The sequence below is a fragment of the Aythya marila genome (genome assembly GCF_965140915.1).
Source record: "Aythya marila genome assembly, chromosome: 3".
Taxonomy (NCBI): Eukaryota; Metazoa; Chordata; class Aves; order Anseriformes; family Anatidae; genus Aythya; species Aythya marila.
Window position 1 is genome coordinate 38,978,796 of NC_139044.1, and position 26,239 is coordinate 39,005,034.

Consider the following 26,239-nt stretch of genomic DNA (forward strand, 5'->3'; position numbering starts at 1 on the left):
CATGGAAAACAATCTTTTATATTTCAGCTGACTTCATTATAGAGAAATTAATGTTTTCTTCTGGAAAATATATACATTAAAAATATGGAACAGAAAAGCCCAGGGAGAGAACTCTTACAGAACTAGTAGTCTAGGACAGCTGCCAGTAAACATAGAGACTTACAAAAGTGAAATTCAGCAGTGGGATTTGGGGAGGCAGTGCAGTGAAGGTCAAATGAGCAGCATGTATTGCTGGCTGAATAGTTTGTGCTTTTCCCAACTTCGGTCTTTCCTAAGGACTTTTCAGGACTTTCCTAAGCCTGGTGAAATAATAGGAAAGTTCACTCTGGCTGTCTTCTTTTCCAACTCAGATCTTATCCTGATAGTTAAGTTGTAGAGACACAATCAAATGCAAATTACATTGACCTCCACTCTAGCAGAAGCAGCTGTTACTGTAACATTCAAAATCTTGAAAGGAGTGGAGATAGCGTTTTAACAAGGTGGAAGAATGTACTGAGGCACATGGTGGCGAACTGGGAAAAAGAAGTCTCACAGGGTACTTAAAATTCTAAGAGAAATGTACCAACACCTGATTTTTCATCTCTGTGACAAGGCAGTTACCTGCTTCCTTTTGTTTTGATGGTTGTACTACGACTGCTGAAATCCTGCTACTTTTCTCTTGCTGAATTATAAGTTCTGATCAGAGCATGAACATGAATATCTAAAATAGGAGGCCTTTTTTCATGTCACTGTGAAAGTGACAGCTTACGGATCTAAGGTACCAGTCAAAAGTCTGCTTGCCAAAGTACAGAAGTACTTGCCAAAGTCGAAAAACTTGAAAACTTGACTTGATTGAAACTGAATTTACTTATGAAATTGAAGAGTGTAGGACAGACACATAGGGAGCACGGATGCTACAGGAGCAAGCAAAATTCCAGAAATGTAAGTAAGGTGGCATGATGCAGTTTGAAGACATGACAACAGATATTTAAAGCCTGAAAATACTCTCTGAGGGAATGAAAATTAAAAGCATAAATTGTAAGTACAGGAAGAGTTGCTTCCAGGAAAAACAGAGAAAAAATATTTTGTAGCTTCTTGAACTGAAACTCTTAAAGAAATCTTTGAAAGGGCAAGGGTCTGCACAGCGCCTGCCTCCTATCTCAGCTTCCACAACATCCATCAATTGCCCCATCTCAAGTGGCTGGAACAGAACTGATGCCCCCACCTCCACACCAGCAGCAGCAAGGTTTTCATCCTCTGGCTGTGCTTTCTCATTACACAGCTTGGCTCCTAGGACAGCAGCTGATTTATTGCTTCCTGAGTTCTCTTTCATTCTTTCTTTTTTTTTCCATCTTCACCCTCCTTAGAAAGAATATAGGTTTACGACATACAAAAATAGTGAAACAAAAAAAACCTTCTCGCTGCCATAAAAAGGCAAGGCATAAAGTTAATAATAGACAAAGGATAAAAATAGAGTTACAGTGGAAAAGGTATGGGTATTGAAAAGGTGTAAACAAGCCTACAACCCTAAGCACAAAAATTTAAACTTTTATTCTCTTCACCTCTCCTTGCTTTCTCCTGATTCTATCTTCCCAGTTGCACATTAACTTGCAATAGATTTAATTATTAAATCATACAAATGAAGTCCTCCCTGTGTGAACCTTCTACAAAGCTCCATTCACTGGTGCACAGACATGAGCAGGGGCTTACCCGAACAGAGTCTAGTGCAAGACCAGAGGCCCAGGCAGCACTCTGGTACTCTCTTTATATGCTGGTTTCAGTCATCAGCCGTGAAAACTGGGCCACAGGGGCCAGTAGGGAGTTTATTATTTCATTCAGGTGTTGTCTGTCTGAATTGCTTTCCATGACAAGAGAGTTTTTTGAAGAGCAACTGAAATACTGAAAAATAATCTTCATTTGAATATTTTTTTCAGCATTTGCCCCCTTTTACTTCACTCTTCATAATCCCTTGAATGCTAATGCAAATACTCATTGCGCTTTTTCACTATTTTGTGTGCAATCACTGCACAAGTGAAATGCATTACGGACTTGACCTCTGAAAACATCAACCTTTAGACTGTCCTGCCACAGATAACAAAGCACACTGCATCTGTTTCATTTGGAAATATTAAACAACATAAATAAGTCTCCAAAATGAATACAAATACAGGAGGATGTGGACTTCGCTGCTGGTTTGCAAGCCTTTAAGTCATGAATGTGTTGTGTTTTGGAATATACTGGAAACAGTGCTTGGCCTAAAGATCAAGTGCCATTCAATTTGCATGATCTGTCCAGAAAGTATGAATATTATTGTATTTGTCACATACACACACAGTCGCCAGCTGAACATTTATACAGAGTACTCAAATCGACAGATGAAAAGTGAGCAAATCAATACGTATATGAAAATAATTATCTTGATCATTTATATTTGTTGCAAGTCATTCAAACTACAAAATAACGATGCTCTGCAAGGAATCAAACTTGGAGACATTCATGTAAATGCTGAGTATTACTGGATGTTGCATAATGCAACATTTGGGATAGTGCCATATTCAGACCCTTATAGGGTCTGATGAAAATGAAATTCAGTGCAGGCTGCCCAAGAGCAACTTTAACACAGCTATGATTTTACATCACAACGTGATTTTAGTGATAGGAAAAACATTGACTTTACACCTCATGTTATACGCATAGTTAAGGTGAAAAATGTACTTGTTATGAAAAGAATGAGGGCACCAAATTTTGCTCTGAGATGAAATGCTAGCTAGGAGTTAAACTTGCAGTCAAATACTGTAATCTTTTAACCAGTGAAGGTTTTTAGTGAACTCTTCATCTGCGTAAGACTCAAGCTGCACTAAAATAAAGGCTTCTACTTAAAACTCAGTTCCACACACATCCTAAATTTGGCGTACTAGGGATACTTTCTACATCATTCCTTAAATTCCTTTAAAGACCTCTCCCACTTACAGCAGCAGCTTCTGCTTAAAACTCCAACAAGGTCTCTTTCTTTGCATGTTAGATTTATAAATATGGACTCTTTTCTTGGCAAAATGAAAACAAACAAAAAACCCAAACAGATAAACAATAGTGAATGGATTAGTTCTTTGAAAACATTGTATATTTCTTTGCTCCTCTCTCTCTCTCTTCCTCTCCCCTGAGTTCACTACAGAATTACAGTACTGGTAGCCACGCTGCTGAAACATAATTATAACACAAATTTCTCAAACTTCTCAGCCACTGAGGTTCAAGGAAGAGTCCTTGATGAACTTAAAAAAAAAAAAAAAAAAAAAAAAAGTCATTTGTTTTTCTAAATTAGAATAAATCTATTAGAAAAAATGTACTGAAGATTTCCACATTAAATGATCATTATTTGCAAAACCACTGTTAAAGAAAACAACTTTGCAAAGGTATTTGATTTTGGGTGTATAAGAAAAGTTTTTCAATTAATTCAATGCCCAAATATATTTATAAATGCAGAGAGATTGCAGACATGGATATTAAAAAAGGATAAATTTAAACAAACCCTTATGAAAATCTGGTTTTAGACTGAATTACAGTATACACAATGAAAAAAAGCAATGGCAGTTTATGACAAGTCACACACATACTGCGACAGGATGTAAACTTCTTTTCCTGATTCATTGCCTTGAGAAGATGTCTCAATTACACGCAGAGGAAGAAGGCTGGAGAATTACCACAGTAATTCATTTATATTACCTTCCTGTGGAGACCTCCTATTTAGTCACAATACCACTCTCGCTCTGTTTTCTGCAACAATTACATAAATTACATAATTTAATACCCATGAGGGCTTTACATCTGTCATGCTATAGGACTGTGATTTCTCTTGCTATTTTGAAGTAGAACCCTCTCTAGTGCTATTGTTCAATGTTTTACTACACACTTCATAGCACAGAGATGAGAGTAAACAAAACCACAAAGGCCTATGCTAATCAAAGTATGAGTGTGAATTTGTGTGCCTTGCAAATTATAAGTTGTTTCATTCTACAACGGGTAATAAGTCCCAGGAGTGACACAGGCTGTGCTCTTCTCTTGTCATTAATACTAAGATCGAGTACTGGCCAAACAATTTGTCAGTATTTCCTTTGCTGTTTTCCAAATATATTTTTGAGTAACAATTCCATGCAGTTTAATGTCGTAATTGTGTGGATGTATCTTTCCCTTTACAAATACTGAGAACTGTTTGTATACCTTACAATTTTTTGAAATAAAAATATGCAAAAAATAACCACTGGATCATTACAAATGAAACCAACATGGAAACAAATACCGCTAAGGGTTTAGTGCAAACAGCTGGTTTTCAGTCCTGCAAGATTGATACATCTCGAGATGGATACAGTCTCATTTTGTGAAGCTCTGACCAGCCTCTTTGATGCATGTCCTAAATGACTTCCGGTTTATGAATGAAAGATTCATATTAAAAAGTCAAAGTGACAAAGTGAAGAGAAAGATCATTTTTTAATGAAGTCTAGCAATGCTCTGCTCTGGAGAGCAATACATCAAATTTTCCCAGCTGAATACTTGTTGGACCTTGTTGCTCTTCAATGGAAAATATTTCTCCCATTCTCAACTCCTGTAAACACTTTGCTTTTTGTAAACATTCTCAGAAAATTAAGGAAAACTAAAACAAGAAGGCAGTAACATGACAAGTTCTTAAGACTCTTCTTTTCAACTTTAAAGTAACATTTTTCACAGTTGAGAGCGAATCAGTAATTTTCCTTTGACTGCTTTGATTCCGGCACAGTGCTGAAAACCTTTGATGTTAACTCTGCACATTCTAAAATGATACAATAGTGCATACATTTATGTGAATTTAAGAGGACTTTTCTAGCAGCTAAGAACTTGGGAACGCAAATTGTAAAGGAACAAAGTGAAAAGACGAAGGAATTCAAAGGTTACTTGTAAAATCTCCATTTTTATTTTTTAACACAGATGGTTTTGTGAAACACTGCTGATGCACTTTAACTTTTCAGTTGCCAAAATCATAATCAGCAGCAGCTGCATAAGAAATGGTAGTTATGGAGGCTGGAAAGTCCCTAGGAAAGTCGCATCTAGCGTTTTGCCACTTGAATTCTATCCCAAACAGTAGTGATCTAGATGGCGTGAAGTGGCAGAAGACATATACATGACATCTAACAGCCCTGACTGTGTAAGCAGCCAATAATCTGTTGAGTGTTATGACAGAGAGCATTTTACTCTGATGGATGTTCTCCTCCACGACTGATGGACATGTCTTGCTAACTGGAATGAAGGACACAAGGTTTTCCCTTTTCTTTTTTTTAAGATGAGATATCAAAGGATGGCATTTGGGCAACTGGTCATTCTTTCAGAATCCTATACTCTGCAATAATTGTTCAGTAAGAATTTACCATTAGGTAAAAAAAAAAAATAAAAATAGAATTTTCAATTACAGTGATTTCTAACAGCAATATCTTTAGTCATGCCAAGGCAAAGATACTTGGAGTATTAACTCTAAAAATTCAATGCCAGCAGAACTCAATATTATTACACAAAGGTTTTACTTTGTTGTAAATTTTAATGCTAACTTTAATAAAAAGACCTACATAATGAAAAAAGTCAGATCCAGAAATTATTTTTTCCCCATTTTTTTCCATCTCAGGTTTAAGTTTTCTAACTCCTTAGATATGAGAAGGGCATGAACAGATAAAATCAACAGTGACGAACTGCCAGGACCAAACGACATCCAGTCAATAACTGGATGAGGTAGTTGAACCACCTATTGATCTGTAATCTGTAGGTAGCAACTCAGTGGAAACTGTAAGAGCAGAATTAGGGGGCATGTGGATAAATGGTGGTAGGCTAGGCAAGAGTCAAAGTGGCCCTTCTAAAGAGGACTGTTAGGTCACAAAGCTACTGAAGTTCTTTGAGGGAATCACTCAGACTGCAGATAAGAGAGACCTGGTTTATATAATTCATATTTTGGAAAGTGTTTAAAGGAACCAAACAGCCACAGGGTAAGAAGGAATGTTCCTCCATGAATTGGCTCAGCAACGAACAAACTTTACAAGTTTCAGTGACCAGTCAATAAAATAAAAAAATGAAGCATAACACAGAAATCTAAAGGACTTTGACTAGATCCTGGAATTGTGACAGATACTTCCATGAAAACATACATGATGGTAAATTTGTTTAGCGAAGTAAACAAAACCTTAAGACTTATTTGGAAAGGAATAGAGTACATAACTGTGTACACCATCCTTTTTTTTCATAAATAAACAATACATATTTTTCCTGCTGGAATACTATTCAGTTCTGGTCCCCACCAAAATGCAGTAAAATGGAAACGATTCAAATAAGACTAAGGGTGGATGATAAATGCATGCGTGGCTTCAAAGGGAGAACAGGTAAGTTTACAAAAGACAAGCACTAACTTAAATCTATTCAAAATAAAATTGTCTTCCCTCTAACACAGTAGAAAGGGACATGAATTTTATTTGGGGGGGAAGCAATTGGTGGAAGATTTAGCTCAAGGAAAAATAGAGCAGTTTCCACCAAGTAGCTTTTTAACTAGGAATTCACTGAAGGCAGTAATAATGATGACATAGTTCCAAAGACTCTCTAAAATGTTTTGTCCCTTCTATTTTTAATTACCTTGTTCTGTTGGAAGTGTTAAACCCGGTAAATGCAACAGTGTTTTTTGTTTTGTTTTGTTGTTTGTTTATTTGTGTGTGTGTTTTGTTGTTTGTTTTTTTTAAGTATTTCAAATTTGGGTTCATTTGCAGTTATCTGTTGGGATCGACACATTTGAACTTGTCTCGTGAAACATTTCTCTCTTGCAAAGTGAAGTATATATTTAAACAGTATTCTTCAAATTAAATTATATGATACTTTTCAACTTCCAAGGTACCTAGACTCTCCACAGTTGGAGATGTCTTATAGGATATACAACTCTGCTGACCTATATAATTTGATAAGAAATACTAACAAAAATAATACTTCTTTTCTCCAACAGTTTTTATGTCTTAAATCTTAAATCTTAAATATTGTCAATACTTAACACATTTCCCTAAGTAATGTCATAAACTTGACTACTGGATACATCTTTTTCTCTTCATGAGATTTGCCTGGGTGTTTTCATTTGAAAGTAAACATCTTTGCTAGCAAATCTGTTGTGTGAAATTCTTTTACAGCATTAAAACAGATCTGTTTTCCTTTTTTTTTTTTTTTCCTGGAAAAAAAATATCTTAGTAGTAGTAGTCTTAAATCGTGAACTGTGATGAACTCCCATCATCTAATCATTTGTACAGTATTAAAATTCATACCATGAGACCTACCTTTTCTGCTAATAATTCTCTGATCTTGCTTGCTTGGAGACGAAATTTCATTAACTGTGACTCCAGAGTTAAACATCTTTCCTTCCAGTTTACTGTACCTTCTGGCTCTGATAGATCAGCCATATTTATGCTGGAAAAAGGAAGAAAAAAAAAAAACACACCTCAAACTGAGTCTGTTTTAAATGTTTGACTTTTTAACATATACATTACTAACCTGTTTTACATAAATCTCAAGAATACCCCGGCTTCCGTACGTGTACAATTCCATAAAGCTTAGCGAAAGAAAATACGTGAGCCTACAAAGGCCCTTATTGTAAAGGGGTTATTTGTGAAATCTGTGCTGATAATATTTAGGTGTACCTTAATTTAATTTCTTCAGTTATTTCAGGTCTGCAACATGTTTTTCATCATAAGCAGTGAAAAGTCAAGTATTTTAACCTTCAGTTCCTGTGTATATCCCTTCCTGCATAGAGAGGCTTTCTGGAGAACTGAGCTCTTGTTAAGAAAATGCCTTATATAGGTGTAGCTACACAGAAGTTAGCAGTACATTTGGTTTTATGCCGGTTTACTGATTGGCAGATGATTCAGTGAAGTGTTTTAAAATTGTTATGCTTAATCAGATTGCCTTGAAAATTTTGTCTCTTTAAAGAGATGCAAGCTGGAGCTTATGGTTCCAGATGTAAAGATAGGTGAGCAAATGGCCCCTAATAGGTTCCCCCAGGGAAAACAATCCCTTTGTATCAGCTATAGGAGATCTCAGAACATCCCGGTTCATCTGTGTTTCAAGTTCACTGAAACCTGTGCTTTCATCTACGTTTAACTGCTCATGCCTTCTGAAAATTAAGCTCTGTGCCCTTTTGGATGAGCACTGCTGGAAAAAATATCCAGGATGAGAGCTGGCTCATCATGGTTAGAGTCTGAGAAGCCAAGAAAATCATCTGTGTGTAAGCAGAAGGACTGGGCTCTGTTGTATTCCAGCTATTTGTAGACAGCTTAGCAGAGAGTAAGTGGAGGGCTGAATGTAATCACTCAGCTCAAGATGCTTCCTTGCGAGTGAGGGCCCCGGCCTTTGCAGGGATCCGAACATGTAGGTTTGGCTGTGAAATAAAGCTTGAATTGTCCATGGGAATTCAATTTATCTCACACATACAAACCAGACAGCAAAGCACCATTCAGTGGAAGGCAGCTGTAAGACCAGAACAAACACAAGAGTATCAGCCATGCTGCATGTCTGTCACCTATGCCATGGACAAGGCGATGCTAACACGGGCATGTGGCCACAGCTCAGCGTCATGGAAGAGACCAGCACAGAAGAGCCAAGATGCAAAATGTGCAGCTCCATCCCTCCCCACCTCCTGCTGTTGCAGGAGGGAGTCCCAGCTGCAGGGGAAGGACCCACGGGTTTACCTTTGACACTGCTTCTGATGCCAGGAAGAAAAAAGGCAAAGCACCACAAGAGAAATCAAAGTCACGAGTAGGATTCCAAAACTTCAACATTTTTTGCAATACATCCAGTAGTATTTTTTAGTTCTTTCCTGAGTTTTCAATGTCTCAGATTACTCTCAAGTTTACAAGTTTACCATTGCTAAGCAGGTGAAAAACTGTCACAACTTTCCTTTCCTTTCCACACCCTAATTTCTTTGTTACTTTCATTCCATATCTACGTTAGAAGTAAAAAGAGGAAAGTATTTTTGCCGTAATTGTTTGCCTGAAGGTAACTGCTCCACTCCTGACCCTCTCTTTCTCTTGGTGTCTCAGGCTGTGGTTCAAGCTGTTAAGCACGAGGTTACAACCATCCCTATTCAGGAATCCTCTACTCCGGAGCTCAGGAATCCCTGTGGAACTGCTGAGATTCAAGCATGTTATTAAAATAGTTTCCTGAGTGGATCCTGCAACACCCAAATTCTCAACTTTAAGCACACTAGCATTTCTTCAACTGCCAGCCTTCTAAGTGATTGGCATCCTTACCATTTCCCCTACGGTGTTAAGCTTGCCAGAAGATTCCCAGGACTGTGAGGGAAGCAGGTTCCTCCCCTTGTCCCATCCCTAATCCCCTCTCCTTGTGCAGAGTCCCCACATGCACCGGGACACTTCCAAGCAGCAGCTTCTCCTACTCTGCAAAGGAAGCAGTGGCTTCAAGCATGGACTGATTTGGGCAGACGGTCCGGTCTCCTAACTACTGAAGAATGACAATTTCCTATTAGATTGTCTATTTAGGACTTCTTTTTTTACAGTGTTCTTCCTTGTTGACTAATCACAGCTACGTAAGACAGAGACGAACTCTGCCAACATCTGGTTAACAGTAGGATATTTCAGTGTTTGTGGTGGTGAAAATACAAATGGATAAAATCGGGAAAGAATTTTTGCTTTTTCGTAGGGCGCAATATTGCAGGGTGGAGCTAAAAATGTTTGTGTTTCAACAGACAAAACATTTGAGTAGATGGATTTCTGGCAGTGAACAATGCGTTCAGCCAAGTAGTTTCTCAATGCCCAAGCTAATTAATATTCCACTGTATAAACATTGCAGATAAAAAGTTCGAGAATAACTCCTTTTATTGTGGGATGCTTGTTAGAGATTATTATAATTTACCTCACATTTTCCAAAAAGCCAATGGGTTCTGGAAATATTTACAGACACATAATACACTGTTTACAATTGTGGAGTGAATGATCTTGCTTTGAATCAATGACTTCCTGTTTCGTGTTTGAGTCCCCAAGGGAGGAAAAAAAAATGAGTTCATCTCTTTTGGCTTCATAGAGTGCTCTGAATCAGCACTCTAACCTACAGAGTCCTCCCCTTCTTCCTGCTCCAGTTCCCACTGCAAAGCCCTCCGTTCTTCGCAGGCTTTAAAAATAAAATCTTTTGAAAAGTAAACTAAAAAAGCACACGTTAAAGTGGTAAGTTCTAATTATGTCATCAAAAATTAATTGAGACAAGTTTGACAAGTCTGGAAAGATTAAATTTGTCTTTTTCATTTTTTAAGTTTATAAACCTCTTCATAGGCTTCGAGAAGCCAGAATGTCACATTCTCCCCAAAAGGATGGAAATAATTTCCTTTTTTTTTTTTTTTTTTTTTTTTTCTGTCTGCTTGGAAATTATCAAAATACATCTGAGGGGGAAGGAGGGAACAATGTTCCAGCTTTCTGAAGCATGTTAAAAATTTACATATTCCTTATCATGCTGTCAGTGTTTTGCTCTGTTTCTAACAAAACGCTGTGTTTAACTAAACATTTCATATTCTGTCCATATGCTCCGTCCTTTCTCTGCCGGAGGAAGCTTGATAAATCCTCCTGCTTCACTAGGAGCGGGTTGGTGCAGTGCTTGTTGGCTTGCCTACCATGAGCAGCACCATCCTACAGCGTTACAGCCCGAGGGCCCTGTACTGCAGGCCCTTCTTCCACCCAAACACAGCGCTTCCAAATTATTTTTGGAGCCAGAAAGGTTGGGCTGGAGAAAGGAAACGATGAGCCACAAAGTGGACCTGTTTGGGAATCAAGGAAGCCATTCGCAGGTTTGTCAGTGGCCAGGCAAAACTCACCTAAAACAGTGGGAACTTTATTTTCCATTCGACTCACTTTGCAAAATTCCGTGCCCAGACGAACTGCACCCTAAGCTACGGAAAACGGCCTTCAAACCCCGATTTAGGGCGGGTTCTCCCGCTGTTTGCTCTGTGCTGTGGGGAGCGTGTGGCACACTACCTGAAGGAGTGTGCCAGCCACGGGACCCCGCTCTGGCCCTCCTGATCGCCTCATTGTGGGGCTGAGGGGGCAGCCAGGTGGCACGGCCCATGGAGCACCCTCGGCTGTACGTGGTCACTGTCACCGCGCCGCACAAAACCACCTCGTGTCACCATTTTGGGGGCTGCAATTTTGCGAGGTCACGGCACGACGCCAAGGAGTAACCTCTGGATGGAACTGGGAAGGCTGGATGCGGAGGGACTTCTAATAAGATTGGGCTTTATTAAGCGCAATGAGAAGCTGCGTGCTTCCCGCTGTCCCCTTTTTGGGGGGCTCGCTCTGCCGGCCACCCCACACGAGCTGGGACCCCAGCGCCCTCCTCCCGCCACCCTACACCCCGCAGGCTCCACACCGTGACCTCACATCACGTCACCCCCACACCATGTCGTCACCCCCCGCCATGTCCTGATATGACGTCACCCCCCCCACCATGTCCTGATATGACGTCACCCCCCACCAAGCCGTCGTCATCCCCCTCCATGCCCCTCACACGACGCCGCCCCCCGCGGGCTCCGCGCCTCAGGGCAGGGAGGGCGGGGGTCGGGGACGCGAGCTCCCACCTGGCCGGCCTCGCCTCGCCTCGCCTCGCCTCGCCGGGCGCCGTCCGGGCTGTGGGCGCCGCGGGCCGCCCGCCCCACCATCCCCGCGGCCAGGCACCCCGCCTGAGCGACGGCCGCCGCGGCCACTGAGGAGCCGGGGCCGCCCCCGGCGGGGAGCCCGGGCGGGGCCTGAGCCCGGCGGGGGGAGCCCGGCACAAAGTGAAGCCCGGGAGGTCGCGGCTCGATATGAGGGGGCGCTTCGGTGCTGTGAGGTGGCAGAGCGCTGGGGCAGGCTGCCCCGAGGGGCTGTGGGCAGCCTATGGGTCTGGGTGGAGATTTTGGGATTGTCTTTTGGTTGGATTGGGAGCTAGAGGGAAAAAATGGTCTACGGGTTCTGCTGCACAAACCGCCTGCACGCCACCGCTGTGTTCAGCTCCTCGTACAGTGAGGTGGTCTTTTTGTGTAAGCTGCTCGGTCACGATGATCAGTCAGTGAAAGTGCGTGGTTTTGTGACTGAAAAAAAAAAAGGGCCTTGAAAGCTCAAATGTTCCCATCTGATCATCCACACAATTTCATTTTTTCCTATTCAGTTCAGTACAGCTTCCAGTTTTCCACTCGCTTGCAGTGACCTTAAAGTAGCCAAAGAACTTGACTGGATCTGATTCATATGCTGGTACTTTCCTAAGTGCCTCATGTAGTTTTGAAACGCCACTGAAAAACATATTGAAAATATCATTGCTGGAAAAGCAAGAAATGAATTATTTGTTACCTAACATCTTTTTTATAAAGTGTCTTGAAAAGCCGCATTAAAAACAAATGAACTGAAAAAAAAAAAAGTTATTTGTTCACATGAAAATATTTCTCCAAAAGAATAAAAATTATCCTCCTGCTCCTAACCATCTCTATACAAGAGGATTTAGTGTTGGTGTTTAATGCAAACTTCGTGTTTGCTTTCAGCCATCCTCTGCAGATAGACCCAACGCTGTGGAGAGCGTTTGACTTTGGGGTGCGTGGAGCCCAGGCAGACCGCAGGCTGTGGGAATGGCAGGCTTGGACCGCAAGAGGGAGAGCAAAGCCCGTGAGCTGCGTGAGTGTTTCTTTCAGGTTGTTTTGCCGATTGACATTTTCTTTGGCTCAGATAATAGTACTAATGATGCTCCGCAGCTGTGCAGCCCTCAGTACTGACAGGTAAAGAGGCATGAGAAAAATAGTCTGGAAGAAGGAGTAGGGATGCTGAAGATTTTCTTTGAACTGCCCTGACAGGTAATGCCGATATGTCTAGAATCCAAGGTCAGTTACTGAAGGGAATGAAATTACAAGTAGACCAGCTGCGATGCACAGAACAGAATAAAACTTTGTTTTGTAATTAGAAGGTGGGAATGCCATAAATATTAAAGGTGTGAAATAAACATAGAAAACTATTTTGCACACAAGTGCAGTCTCATGGAGAGGTGTTTCTCATTGCTGTTGTCGCAAGTAGATGTTACATAGAAGCAATAATAAATCAGAGGCACAGTCTTGCAAGTATGTACAGAACATGCAAAATACATCACTGCTACACAGTATGTTGAAGAATCAAACTACACCAGCAGAGGTTTGCACCTTGGAATGATCACCTCTGTTAGCTGTCTGGCTACAGAAGTAGATCAAAGTAAATACAAAACACCACAACATACAACGCCTCTCTCAAAGAACAGATGCAGACTGAAGAAGTGTATGTTGCTCTGCCTTTATCTCTGCAATTTGACCTTAATGCAACAAGGTAACTTCAAAGTTTTTGTTTGTCTTACTGAACAAGAATACCACATTTAATTTGAAGTATTGTGAACCCTGTATTGCAAAACATCTGGTCCAGAGTGTAGAAGCTAACCCAAAGAACGTCACTAGCTCCATGCCAGAGATTATCAAGTTGTTACCAAACCTGCAAATGGGAAGTAAAATTTGGGGGTTTATTAGACTTCCATGACTACACAGAACATGGTTCTGACACACTGGATCAAAGCCTTATGAACCTGCCATGACAAATGGGGCTTCTTCTGGTTCTCTGTACCACATAGATAAGCATTGCAACCATTTGAGGCTAGGGTTAGACAGGTGTTTTTATCTACAATTGGAAAATGTATTCCAGAAAACATCTTGCGATTCCAAAACCTCAGATCAGACACCATCTTCTGTGTCATTTCTATCTGGATTCTTTAAAAGCATGATGTATTTTAGGCTTTTCAATGGAAAGAAAGTTCCCATAACACCGTATATACTAGTTGTAACAGAAAACTGTGATATAAAGGAAGGAATAGATGATCTTCAGTTACTGTTAGAATTAATTAAAAGGTATCATATGGTCTTTCAAAAATCAGATTAAAAGGTTTTGTTTAAGTGGGGAAGGGAGAAAGATAATTCCTGTTCAATTTATGGTATCACCATGACGTATCTTTAAATGTTATTTGAAGGCTACAGCTTGTCTTTCACTGGTAGGAAAATGTCATCTTACATAATGGCCTGTAGTGTTTGTGCTTGGGTACTTCTGAATGGAAGAATCTGTAGTTACTTCAGTTACTAGTGACGGCTTTTTCTACTAAGAAAAATACAGCTTTTGGGAAGATCCGTGGTTTCCCTTTAAAAGCACAACCTCTTTTTAATTGTTTGGCGCCACAGAGTGGTAAAATGCTATATTGCACTAAACAGCAGATTACTGTGAAAGTTTCAAAGTAACTTCATAATCTTCCTCGGAAATAGGCTTATATATTATTAATATAACTGCTAATTACAAATACTATTATCAATATATTTATTATTATAAATATTATTAATAGTAATAATTCTTAGTAGACTTGTATATTATTATTTATTATTATTATAGGCTTAAAATATTCTACTTACCAGATACAGGCATGCAGACCTTTAGCTACAGAAGATTAAAACTTTCAACTTCAAAATTCAGGTTTCCAGCAGTGTGGGTTAGAATATTTCCTTTGAGAGGAATTTTCACTGATTTGTCTCAACTGTAAAGTTTGTAAACATAAATCCAACACTTAGAAGAAACATCTGATGAATTGCAGAGACCAGCTCGGCCATCACAGCAAAAACAGCCATGCCAGCTTGGCGCCGAGGGCTGCCCAGCTTGGTGCCCAGTCTCTTGGCTGTTGCGCCAGCCATTGCCTGAGGAAGCGAAGAGGCATTTTCCCAGCGCACTGTCCTTGTCTCTAGTTGCCTTGTGGTTCAGGGATTTTGTGAGCCAGAAATTTTGTTTTGAAACTTTTGCTGGATTTTTTTTCTTCCTTCTATGATGTAGCCCAGCTGCTTTTGAAGAAATGTAATTTTTCAAGAACCAGAGCGTCCCAGGACAATGAACTCCATGGTTTAAATACTTCGTTTCATTTTGGATGTGCCATCTGCTTGTTTCATTTGATGCATAGCAGAGCACAAACACCAGTAATTCAAAGGTCGGTTGCTCCTTACCAGCAGAAACAGAAGTTATGATCACCGAGTGACACCTTTCCAAGGTAGCAAAGTCTGATAAGCCATGCTGGGCTAGCTGCTCAGTGATAAAGGCATGTTTGGAGCTATAAGAACATCCATGTTATATGGTGTGGTTTTGTGTGATATTACGTGAGCTAGTTCTAAGTAAGTGATTTTTGGCTACTGGAAAGTGAGCTAGGATATACTGAGCTGGAACCCTAGAAATGGTTCCACTGAAAATAGGGAGCACGTATGTAAAAGATTCAATGAAATGTAAAATGTGCCGGTATTGAACTGAGCATAAGAAGCTGAAGATTTACTTCAGCTGGCTGGAGATGTTACTTACCCTAAATGAGGATGCATCAGTTTGATTTTTCTGGGAGGCTAAATCATATAGATCGGCACTCAGCCTCCCTTGGAGCTGGAGGTAGCCCGGCAGGCCCCTGCAAGGCACGGTGCCAGCAGTGGTGTCAGCTTGCTACAAGCTGCCACACACAGAGCAGAGGGGAAATCAACCAGCCGGCAGGGAAAAACTCAAAGCATTTCCCATGTGTGTGGGTATGGCGAAACCTTTCCGTGGTTCCTCTGGCTATATGTATGTCTCCAGTCAGTCGGCAGTACAAAATGTCAGTATTAAGTTATGCAGAAGTTTGTTGAAAGTCACGAACTGAGACTTGTTGAGTTGAGGTACTTTGGGCTGAAAGAAAATTGTTGTTGGGTGAAAGTGGGGTGGCAAAAAGTGTTCGTGTTTTTCCTGCTTTTCTTCATCTAAACGTGGTAGCTGTGTAATCCCAATGGCCCTGTGACTACTAGGTGATCTGGCACTTCACCACAGCCGCTTGCACAGCGACGCGTTTCACCCACTGTGGGATTTCCTACAGAAGGCCCAGGAGAGTCCCCACTCGATACTCGGAGGCACGACCCGGCTGCTGAGGCCTAAAGCCGCCGTGCCCTGGCTCCGGGGAGCCGCTGCCATCCCTCTCCCCGCCGCCGAGGGGAAGGTGCCCGCTTGGGCGCCCCGCGACCGGCGAGGTTACAGCTCCGGCCCCTCAGCACCGGGGCTGGAGGCGGCGCCGGGGGCCGGGCTGCGGGGCGGGGAAAGCCCGGCTCGCCTCGGCCCGGCCCTACCCGGCGCAGGCGGGGCAGCGGGGACCGGGCCGGGGAGCGGCGCCCCGGGCCGAGCCTCTCCCCTCAGGGTAAGGGCCGGCGGTGGCCGCCATTTTGCTTCCTCCCCGTCCCCCCCCTCCGCCGCCCGCGCGGCCTCCATGGCGGCGGGGCCGCGGCCCTTCCCCGCCCGCCGCCGGGCTGTGGTGCTGCGGGGCGGCCCGGAGGTGGGGGGTGTGAGGCGGCGGCGCCTGCCCTCGGCGGCTGGTTGCCCTCACGGGCTGCGGTGGCTCCATGTGGGAGCCGCCGGGACGCGGGGCACCCCGCACCGGGTGGCCCCGCAGGAGCAGGGAGCCTGCGGGGGGCCCCGCCAGCCTCAGGTGCTGTGCGGGAGTGGGCTCGTGAGGCAGGGAAACTGCAGCGCACGTGAAATTTCCACTGCCCTAAAGGGGATAACTTCCCCTCTGCAACATCCGCTGTGGCAGAGGAAGCGCAGGTTGATGTCTCCAGGAATAAAACTGTGGTTCACGAGGTAGCCCTCGCTTCGCGTTACATCTTAAGCGAGTTCTAAACGCTCGGTCCAGTAAACTAAAGCAGCAGCAGGAGTTCTGTGGTGTAATTCCCATGTCTGCGTGGTATTTACAGGCTGTGACCAAGGGACGTGTTGCAGACTGCATAACAAGTGCAGTAAGGACTCCAGTGTGACAGTTTAAGGCTTATCCAGCAAATATTGAAATCTTTTCTCATATTTCCTCTTTGTGCCACAAAGTCTCAGCAGATTTTGGGCGTGCTTAGAATGGTTGAAAATCATGAAGGAGTAGAGAACTATTATCTTGCAAAAGAAATTGCACAAATAATACAATAAACAATATTTTAGGCCAACAAAAAAGGCTATTATAGGAAGTGTTGTAGTTATGCTTTTAAAACAAGGTAGTGTGTATTTCTTTTAACAGGTGTCTCTTCATCAGCTAAAATGGTTTTAAAAAAGAAGAAAGAAGTTCAGGTTGATGCATTCTTTCTTGATCACCAGCAGCTTGAAAAACTTCAGAGTAAGTTTTTTGTTTGTTTTTCCTGAACTAATCTTGTTTTTGTTTCTGTTAGTAGATCCCATTTGGGTAGCTACTGAAATTGATTATTATTTTTTTAATTGTTTTGTTTGTGGTGTTTTTTGTTTTGGGTGGTTTTGTTCTTTCTTTTGGTTACTGTTTTTTTTGCCTTTTTTAATGTAATGACAACGATTTTTTACTGTGGCAAAGTTTAAAGAGGTGATCGTTCCCCTCTGCTCAGTACTGGTGAGGCCACACCTGAAGTATCGTGTCCAGTTCTAGGCTTCCCAGTATGAGAGATGTGCAAAAGCCGTGAAGATGATGAGGAGACTGGAGCATCTCTCCTCAGAGGAAAGGCTGAGAGAGCTGGGGCTGCCTAGCCTTGAGAAGAGAAGGCTCAGGGAGAAATCTTACCAATGCCTATAAATGTCTGAAGGGAGGATACAGTGAAGGCAGAGCTGTTGCGTGGGACTGTGTTTGAAAAAAATGTTGCTAAGCTGTTGTTAAGGTGACTTAAAGGGTATGACACCAGTAGGTTTAGTGGAATGGCAAAAAAGTTAATAATTAAGCAGTGATTTCTTATTATAAACAACATATTCTTTATGCTGTTTATTGTAACTCTTTTTTAAAAAAATACTCTTCTTCCAAATGTAGAATTTTCCAAGGCTGAAGAACAAAACCTGGCATCTCTGCTTCTGCACTGTGGACAGCTGAACAATGGCATCCAGCAAATCCAGTGTATTAAACAAGTAAGATTTCACTGGTGTTAGTGTGCTGTCTTGAAACTGACAGTGTAATACACATGCCGTTAACGTGAAATGCAGCTGTAAAATAAAGCATTCCTGGAAGCAGGTAAAATGAAGTTGTTACTCCTGCAGATGCTAGGTGGGAACATAGTTCTAGTACTTAAATTAGCAAAGGCTGTGGTTACTGAGAATAATGGAAGGCAAGTGATAGCAAATTATGAGTTTTATATTTATATATTGTTATTAGCAGAGGTTTTCCTGGAGCTTATTCAGCAACTTAATCTCAACAGGATATGGCAAAGTGGAGACAGTTTTTGCACTGTATCCTTGAATGAGAGGGAATTACACCCCCATTAATTACAAGGGCACGTATGTAGTTAGTTTTATTGATCAAGTGTTCTGTTGATTACAGATTATGCCTTTGGTGAAGATGATGGATCAAAACTCTGCATGTGATCCCATGGTTAAAGCTTGTTTGGATATCCTGGGAGAGACATATTTTTCACTGGGTGTGAAGAATCCCTTGAAAAAAGTATTAGCAAGGTAAAGAATTGGATAGTAAGCATGGTTTGTTTTATTTAAATGCTCTTCTTACATTGAAGCTGGTAACTTCTCATGCACTGCAAATTGCTGTAATTACTGAAAATTTGTGGTACTAATACTATAAATAATCCAATGTATCATTGGATAAATAGCTTCAAAGTGAAGCATTATTTTGATCTCTTTCATTACTTGAAAGACAATTTGTGTATAATTAGCACGGAATTTTAAAATCCAAGAGAGTAGAAATTTAAAATGCATCTGTATAAAAAGAAAAACACTCAACTTTGACAATGTAAAGAGGAGGTGGTACAGTGGAATCATGACTAAAGAGTGTTTTCCCATACCTATTTCTGTTGTAATTATGCTTTTCTATAGCAAAACTATTCTTGTATTTCTTTAGCTAATTTATGACAGGCTTAATATTTTAAGATCGATTGCTTAGCTGCCTTCATTTCTATGCACAAGAAAAAACATCTATTGTTCAACTGAGACCTCATAGGGCTTCCATCCAGTATTTCATATAATGCCAGGGCTTCACGCCACTTTGACAGGTTTTTGTTGCTTCAAAGTTAGAACATGTTTATTTTAAAACAAAGAATGTTTGATAGATGCTGTTGAATGCCAGTGGTAAACTGTGGCTGCATGCATCTGTTTGTATCGCTGTTTTTGCCTGTTGTGACCCTTTTTATCGAAGCTATACATGCCTCTTTTAGAAATGTTACTTGAAAGACTGAAATGGGCTGAGCAGAGAACAAGCCCATGAGTTGTCAGGTATGTGGCTACAGGAAAGCTTTCTTCACTTTTAAGTAAGGATAGGCTGAAATGTTAAGGAGTGCCTAGGAATACAAGTAGATAAAATGGAGAAGAGAAGTTATGCAGAGGAAATGTAAGTGTTCTTAGGAGGCTGTAAAATTTCCACAGATCTAGACTCTACTTTGTTATTTTCTATCCCTGGTGTATACATTTATGTCATGATGCTACAGAAATTGTGGACACTTTGGTTTGGGAATCAATATAGAGTATTAGAACAGAAGTTGATTTACATTTCACTTGCAGGAGTAACCTAAACCTTGTGTAGACGTTGCATTAAAGATACAAGAGCAAACTCTCCTTTCACTTTTTGCTGAATTAACTCACTGAAATTATTTCAGAAGGAAATCTTGAAAAATGTTGGTAAGAAAAAACTAAGAAGGTTTAATGTCCTTCCTGTATTCCAGAACAGATACAGAAAGTCATGCCTGGACATTATTAGAACTTTATCCAGTGTACTTTGAAGACTAGAGCTGTGGTTTTCTGACTCTGAAACCAAAAGGCGGACAGTAATAAACATGCTGTCAGTTCTTGATTTTTTTTTTTGTTTTTAAGTGTTACAGGCTGCAGTTGTATAATCTGATAGATACAATGCATCCTTGCATTTGCAGAAATGTGGGGAGAAGGCTAATATAGGAAGCAACATGTCTATTACGAGAGCTTTACCCAACACTGACTTTGATCACGTGCTATTTCACACACCTCAGTGTGAGGTAACTGATCGTGCTGTTTCTTACTGTTGTAGTTCGCTAAATGGTCTTCCTGAACAGTTGATGCCGTTAGCTGTTCAAAGCTTTGTACGCTGCCTTAGGGAAGAACTGAAAACCACAGATACGTATTTGTACAGAAAAGTACTGGACAACCTTGCTTCTTGTATGGAGGACTTCAGCTTAGGTATGATGAAATCGAATATATTCTTCTTTATGAAAAAACTTATTATTTATTTTTTTTCTAGTATACGCTATCCAATAGTCACTATTTAAAATGTATTTTCTTTCCTCTAGGTAAAGCAAGTATTAAGAACCTGTTTGAAGAAGGTAAAGTTATGTTTATATTAAAATTCACTTTAGATTATTGGGGGAAGGCTGTGTGTGAAGAAGTAATGTGTGGTAGGCACAAAGATCTGTCAGATTTGATTTCATTATGATACATTTTTAATAACTAGGACCTTCTTCATGGGATGCTTTTTTTTTTTTTTTTTTTTGTCAAGGATTTTTCCTTGGCTTGTACCTTTAATTTCCTGGAATCTATCTTGATTTACTGAGCATCCACAGATACCAATCTGAGGGTACTTAAAGGACTGTCAGAGACAGTGCTGCTTTACATGAAGTAATCTCTGTTCTGCCCCTCATGATGAAGTTGAGTATGGTAACATGGAGCTGTTAACATCCAGTCTTCATATAGCAGGCCCTGGTCTGCTGTGGCAAGCATTCTGTGTGGCAGTAATTTGGCAGAAGTTTGATCTGCTGGTAAAACCATTTATTATTGAACCTCAGCGATTCAGAGTCGCTGCATCTGTTTGGAAACTATAGGATAACGTGGCCTGTTGTGCCCTCAGCATGCAAATAATGTTCACAGCTTTTTATGGACCTTTTGTTGCTGCTATGTTTTGAGCTGTTGGTAATTTCAGCTTTTCATCGAGGAGCCAGAACTCTGGATGCCTCACAGTGTTAGAGCAAGTGGAAACTCTTATTTTGTACCAGGCTGTTACAAAACAGTGTGAGATTTTGTTCCTGCATTGCCTCTTGAGTCTACACTGAATTTTGAAACCTTTTTTATGGAGTGGAAGAAACACCACTATACAGATAACTTTTTGCTGTGCCTGGGTGTAATGTGTATGGGTGATTGCTGGGAATTTTCTGTTACACTTCTCTTTTAAGTAAATTCCTGATGTAATTATTTCCACTAGTTCTTCAGTTCCTGCAAAAGTCGCTACTTGACATACAGGAAGAAAACAGGCAAGTGAAATCAATATAAGCTGTATTTTATCTGTTTTCATTTCATTATTGCAAGATAATTTAATATGGACTATCACTTTGATAGCCATGCAGTGGTGAAAGATGCGAATGTGAGTTTACAGTGATATGTATATAAAATTAAAAAAAATGTTTCTTTTCTTTTGTGGTAATATGATGATAGAGAGGAAAGGAACAAAAAGGTGGTAGTATTTAAGGCACTGATATTGTGTTAGAGCTACTACTTTTAAGGGAGGCCTTTGAGTTGTGGTTTTGCTATCTGAATTGTGACTGAACACTGTAATTAATAAATACACTTATTAAAATTCAGTTAGAGTATTTCTCTTCCACTTTTCATAAGTATTTAATTCAGTATTGATATGCTGTTTGACTGTCACAGCAGTCATCATTCTGTATCTTGACATTTTCCAACATAACATAAAGTGAAGCATCTTCACTGTGGTCTCTTACAATGTGCCTGGAGGATAACAGCACTTAATGGAATGTTTTGTACATTACAGGTTTACAGCTTGTCTGTCTTTGTATTAGAAGAGAGTTGAATGATAGAAATACGCTTTGTGCACAGAGGAACTGTTAAAACGAGAAGGGACCAGCATTGTGTTCTATCACTCTTTAGATCCTGCCCTGTTCAGGCAGAATCAAATGAAGTTTCAAAATCAAAAGAATCAAAATCAAAAGAATTTTGAAGAATCAAAAAAAGTTTCTCATGGGAACCTACAGAAACTGTTGAAAAAATTAATTATTTTTTTTTAAGAAACTGTGTTTCTTACCTTCATTTTAAAACGCTGTCCAAGTCCACTTTTATCTTTCTGCTAGTTTGGTCAACTTGAACAATAATTTGATTTCTACCACTATTTCTATCTAAAGTTGACAGAATGTGGTTTTCTAGGGATGGTGAAGGATGGGTTTTGTTTGCTGTTTGTAAGCATATCTTCTCTTCTTTTTCCCCCAGAAAGAATAGTGGAAATCGTGTAGTTCAGACACGATTGATGCATGATTTATTGATGGCCATTAAAGTTCCAATGATGCTTGTACAGAAATTACAAGAAAATATTCAGGGAAGTCTTTGGAAAAATCATGAGTCTTGCATTTGGCAAAGTATGTGTAGTTTACTGAAAAGTTCCATCAGCTTCCTAATGGACGGTAAGTTTAGTAACATTCAAAAATAAATGTTTTAATTAAGTCAGTCTTGTTTTCTTTATAGTAAACTGTGTGTAGAAAAACTTGTCTTGTTTTAGCTTGAATGGAAGTTGAACTGCTGAGACTAATGGGAGTGGGGACTAGCAGTAGGTCTTTCTGAGAGCTATGATTTGTAGATCATAATGTATATCTGCATGAATTATGCAGTCAGAACTGTTTATTGATGCACGGTAACTAATCATGGTTACTTCCTGTACAGGTGTTACTTTTTTGTAGTTGAACTTGACAAGTAGGTTCTGCCATGGTCTTCCTGTTCTTACCAGGCAGTTCTGTATTTTCTGTTTGTTGAAAGGTATTTATAGTTACCTCTAACACTGAAATATAAATTTGTTAATACTTACTCTCCAGGCAGATACTACAGGCTTGTGAATACAGAAGTATAAGTAGTAGAGGAAAATTCAATGCCAACATTATAATTTTGATACGCAGTTCTGACACGTAATGTTTGCTGCACTTCTGAGTAAAAACCTTTCTCTGCCATGTAGAAACTCTACTGCAGACTGTGCAGACTACCTCGGGACTGGCCTTTATTCTGTTTACTAAAGTTATGTATGAACCAGCTGAAGAATTACCTTCCCTGGTAAGTGTGTATGTTCTCTAAAGGCTGTGAAATGTGGTAGTGTCATTAATCAGTGTTCCCAGGGTTATTTAGAGGCTTTGCTGATAGAGGTAGCAGGGCCTGCCAACCTCTGCATCTGTCTTTTGTTGGAATGTAAATCCTTTATTCTCTGTATGAAATAATGATACAGGGTTTTTGAATTTATAAGAAAAACAACACGGAGAAATCTCTTTACATCTTCTAAGGTTTGTGCTTATGTACAAAATACCTTTTCTAATGTGCTAAGGTGGTGTAATGAGCTGTATTTTGCTATTACAGGTCAGTGACTTGCTTCTTGGATTGAAGAAGCATGCAGGCATGCCAGCATGGTTTGTGAGTAATTGTGGAACTCAGTGTACAGAGGAACTCTCCGACTCAGTCCTTCTCTTTCTTTGCCATGGAGCATTGGCTATGCTGGATTGGAAGAATAGCAGCATGGGTGAAAGTGGAGAGAAACTGTTACTGGATATTGCATCAGTCTTATTGTCTTTGAGTTCAGTGTAAGCCTGTGCTTTCATTTTTACTCTGTGTCATGCTTGATTTTTTACTTTGCATGGGTCATGGTCCTATATAATTATAATATAATTATATCACCTTTTTAATATATTCAGAAGAACTCTAAGTTTCAAAATGTCTTAAGTTGCATTTTCCTCTGGCATGCTGAAATGAAACGCTCTTTTATCCGGCATAAATTGTAGCCTATTGGATAGGAGATCAGTATTCTGTTCAACCATGGTTTCTGTCTTGGAGGTCAGTTTTGTGATTTGTGTTTTAGACATACAATTCTTTTTATTTATTTATTTATATGGTAAGGAAAACTTTTCTTTAGATTTTCAAGAAGCATGCAACATAATGTTGCTCAAATACTGCCATGTGGGTATTCATTTTTATTTTTGTTTTCAAAATTGCTGCTGTAGAGGCTTGTCACCATATTGAGTTGTTAGTTGTGACCGGTTAACAGTGTGTCAGGTGACAGAGCACACAATTTGAAGCATCCAAAACCTTTTTGCCTTAGTTTTTTCTTTTTCTTCAATGAATGGGTAAGTGTTTCCACATCTGTTCTAGTGTGAAGTAAGCTAAGGTGATGAACAGTTACTTTGAAACATATAATTGATATTTTTTTAAATAGAAGTGACAAATGAGGATAATGAACTTTTTTTGTTGTTTGTTCTTTTAAAAAGGTTAAAAGAATCCAATATGATAATATGTTTATCGAGAACTGTTGCTATTTGGACTAATTCAGCACTAGCTGCCCTCGTTTCAGACTCCCCAAATCTAAAAATCAAACTTAATGGGAACTCAGAGGTAATTGGGAAGCTGCTGCAGTATGTTTACACGCACTGGGAACACCCTCTAGATGTTGTTAGACACCAAACCAAATCGATATTCAGGAATCTTCTTCAGATACATCAAACCATCGTTTCTGGATACAACTTAAAATCAGACCCGTTCTTTGCAAGGCTGACCAAGCATTTGCTGAGTTTGGAATGGCATGTGAAAGGAAAATACGCTTCTCTCGGCTGTGTTGTGGAGTGTGTGGGCACTGAAAGTATACTACAGTTGGACAGAACTATTCCAGGACAAATCTTGGATATGATGAATGATCAGTCTCTTGCACCCTATGCGAGTGATCTTTTGGAAACCATGTTTACAAATCACAAAGTGCAGTTTACTTCGAGTTGTAAGGAAAGTTCCTGGATTGACCAGTGGCACGACATCTGGGTTTCTCCTCTTCTTCTAATACTGTGTGAAGGGAACCATGACCAAACTACTTATATAATAGATTACTATTTACCAAAATTGCTCAGATGCAGCCCTGACAGTTTGAGCTACATGATGAGAATTCTTCAGGCTTCTGCAGATGCTAATCTTGGTAAGAAAATAAATAAAATGATATTTGTAATTATAATGAGTTAAAAAAAAAAAAAAAAAAAAACAAAAACAAACACAACAATCAGTCTTGGAAATGCAATTTCTGATTTATTATTCCTGTTAGAATAAGCTAGGGAGAAAAAAAAATACAGATGGTTGTTGATTTGTGTCAATGCTTCAGGGTGGGATTCATAATAATCACGAGTATCTTCATGCCACGAGCAGAAAAAATAAGTGTTCTAAGTGTGGGTGTCTTGCTGCTCTCTTTACATGTCAGACTTTGTTAAGCAGCAGTATTTTTTTTCTCCTGTTCTTCTGTTCCATTATGATTTCTTATATAGGCATGTCCAATAGCAGGGCTTTACAGATGGCTTTTTGTTCCAAATACGTGCACGTTAGATTTATGAGTTTCTTTGTAGTTTTTGATGTAATTGAATGTAATTCTTAAATAATGGCTTTTGAGACATCACAGGGTTCTTTCTCTGTGTGCCCTGTTTGGGAAGAAGCTTTTGGGAACCAGGCTCTTTAGAATGAGCTGAATCTGTGACAGACTCTGTCTTTTGGGGTTTATTGGCTTAGAGAGAAAACGAGGTGGTATGTGGAGTTTCTGACGAGCCCTGCAGTTAGTATTTTGTTTATTGTGTTAATCAGGCTGTAATTATTGCTGTATTTTGTTTTTTTTCAGGCTCTTGCACTACCAGAGGAGCTCTTGGAGCCCTGATGGCATGCCTAAGAACAGCCAGGGCTCACGGACACCTGGAACTTTCAAGTATCATGAGCAATGGTCTTGTATCGGCTGAATGTATAAAGCAGGGTTTAGTGCATCAGCACAATCAGGTAGAGGGCCATTTTTTTTGTGCATCTTCAAATTAGAAGAAATACTTAAATCCGAAATTGTGTGTCAGTGTTGTTTTAAAGATGTCATCATAGGTGTCTGTAACTCTTCTGTGTTTAACATCTAAGTATCTTTCAGGTTTGCATTGATGCTTTAGGTTTGCTTTGTGAAACCCATCGTAGCACGGAAATTGTGTCTAAGGAAGAAATGCAACTAATTCTATTTTTCCTGGAGTACAACTTGAACAGTCAGTCTCCGTCAGTAAGGCAACAGATATGTTCTTCACTACGAAAGGTAATTTAAAACTGTAAACAAAATGTTGACTGTGCTTACATTTTAATTAAATTGCATATTTCACAAATTTTCCTACTGTTACAAGTTGCACATCTGAAAGAGTAGAAACTCTAAGATCAGGTGTGTGGTGTATGTGTTTTGCAACAGAATGGTGAAAGATTATTGCGTGCAAGAGTGGCTT

At 40.0% G+C, this 26,239-nt stretch overlaps 2 protein-coding genes across 5 annotated transcripts in view; one reads left to right on the forward strand and one right to left on the reverse strand.

The window, feature by feature from the left end:
* PLEKHH2 (pleckstrin homology, MyTH4 and FERM domain containing H2) overlaps positions 1 to 11,899 on the reverse strand; it is a 62,031-nt gene extending 50,132 nt beyond the window's left edge. For 2 of the 3 annotated variants that reach the window (XM_082755826.1, XM_082755827.1), the window contains exons 1-2: positions 11,597 to 11,730; positions 7,299 to 7,428 (exon numbers count right to left, since the gene is read on the reverse strand). In XM_082755826.1, coding sequence (XP_082611952.1) covers positions 7,299 to 7,421 — 123 coding nt within the window. In that variant the 5' untranslated portion in view covers positions 7,422 to 7,428; positions 11,597 to 11,730. Of the gene's footprint in view, positions 1 to 7,298; positions 7,429 to 11,596 lie in introns of all 3 variants that reach the window. The other variant, XM_082755828.1, reaches the window with a different exon arrangement.
* A 4,245-nt stretch (positions 11,900 to 16,144) lies between these two features.
* THADA (THADA armadillo repeat containing) overlaps positions 16,145 to 26,239 on the forward strand; it is a 163,331-nt gene continuing 153,236 nt past the window's right edge. Inside the window, exons 1-13 of one of the 2 annotated variants that reach the window (XM_082757389.1) lie at positions 16,145 to 16,230; positions 17,092 to 17,187; positions 17,839 to 17,933; positions 18,343 to 18,473; positions 20,029 to 20,177; positions 20,288 to 20,320; positions 21,193 to 21,245; positions 22,216 to 22,402; positions 22,945 to 23,039; positions 23,337 to 23,557; positions 24,239 to 24,930; positions 25,615 to 25,766; positions 25,903 to 26,058. In XM_082757389.1, the coding sequence (XP_082613515.1) occupies positions 17,112 to 17,187; positions 17,839 to 17,933; positions 18,343 to 18,473; positions 20,029 to 20,177; positions 20,288 to 20,320; positions 21,193 to 21,245; positions 22,216 to 22,402; positions 22,945 to 23,039; positions 23,337 to 23,557; positions 24,239 to 24,930; positions 25,615 to 25,766; positions 25,903 to 26,058 (2,040 nt within the window). In that variant the 5' untranslated portion in view covers positions 16,145 to 16,230; positions 17,092 to 17,111. Of the gene's footprint in view, positions 16,231 to 17,091; positions 17,188 to 17,838; positions 17,934 to 18,342; positions 18,474 to 20,028; positions 20,178 to 20,287; positions 20,321 to 21,192; positions 21,246 to 22,215; positions 22,403 to 22,944; positions 23,040 to 23,336; positions 23,558 to 24,238; positions 24,931 to 25,614; positions 25,767 to 25,902; positions 26,059 to 26,239 lie in introns of those variants that run through there. The other variant, XM_082757388.1, reaches the window with a different exon arrangement.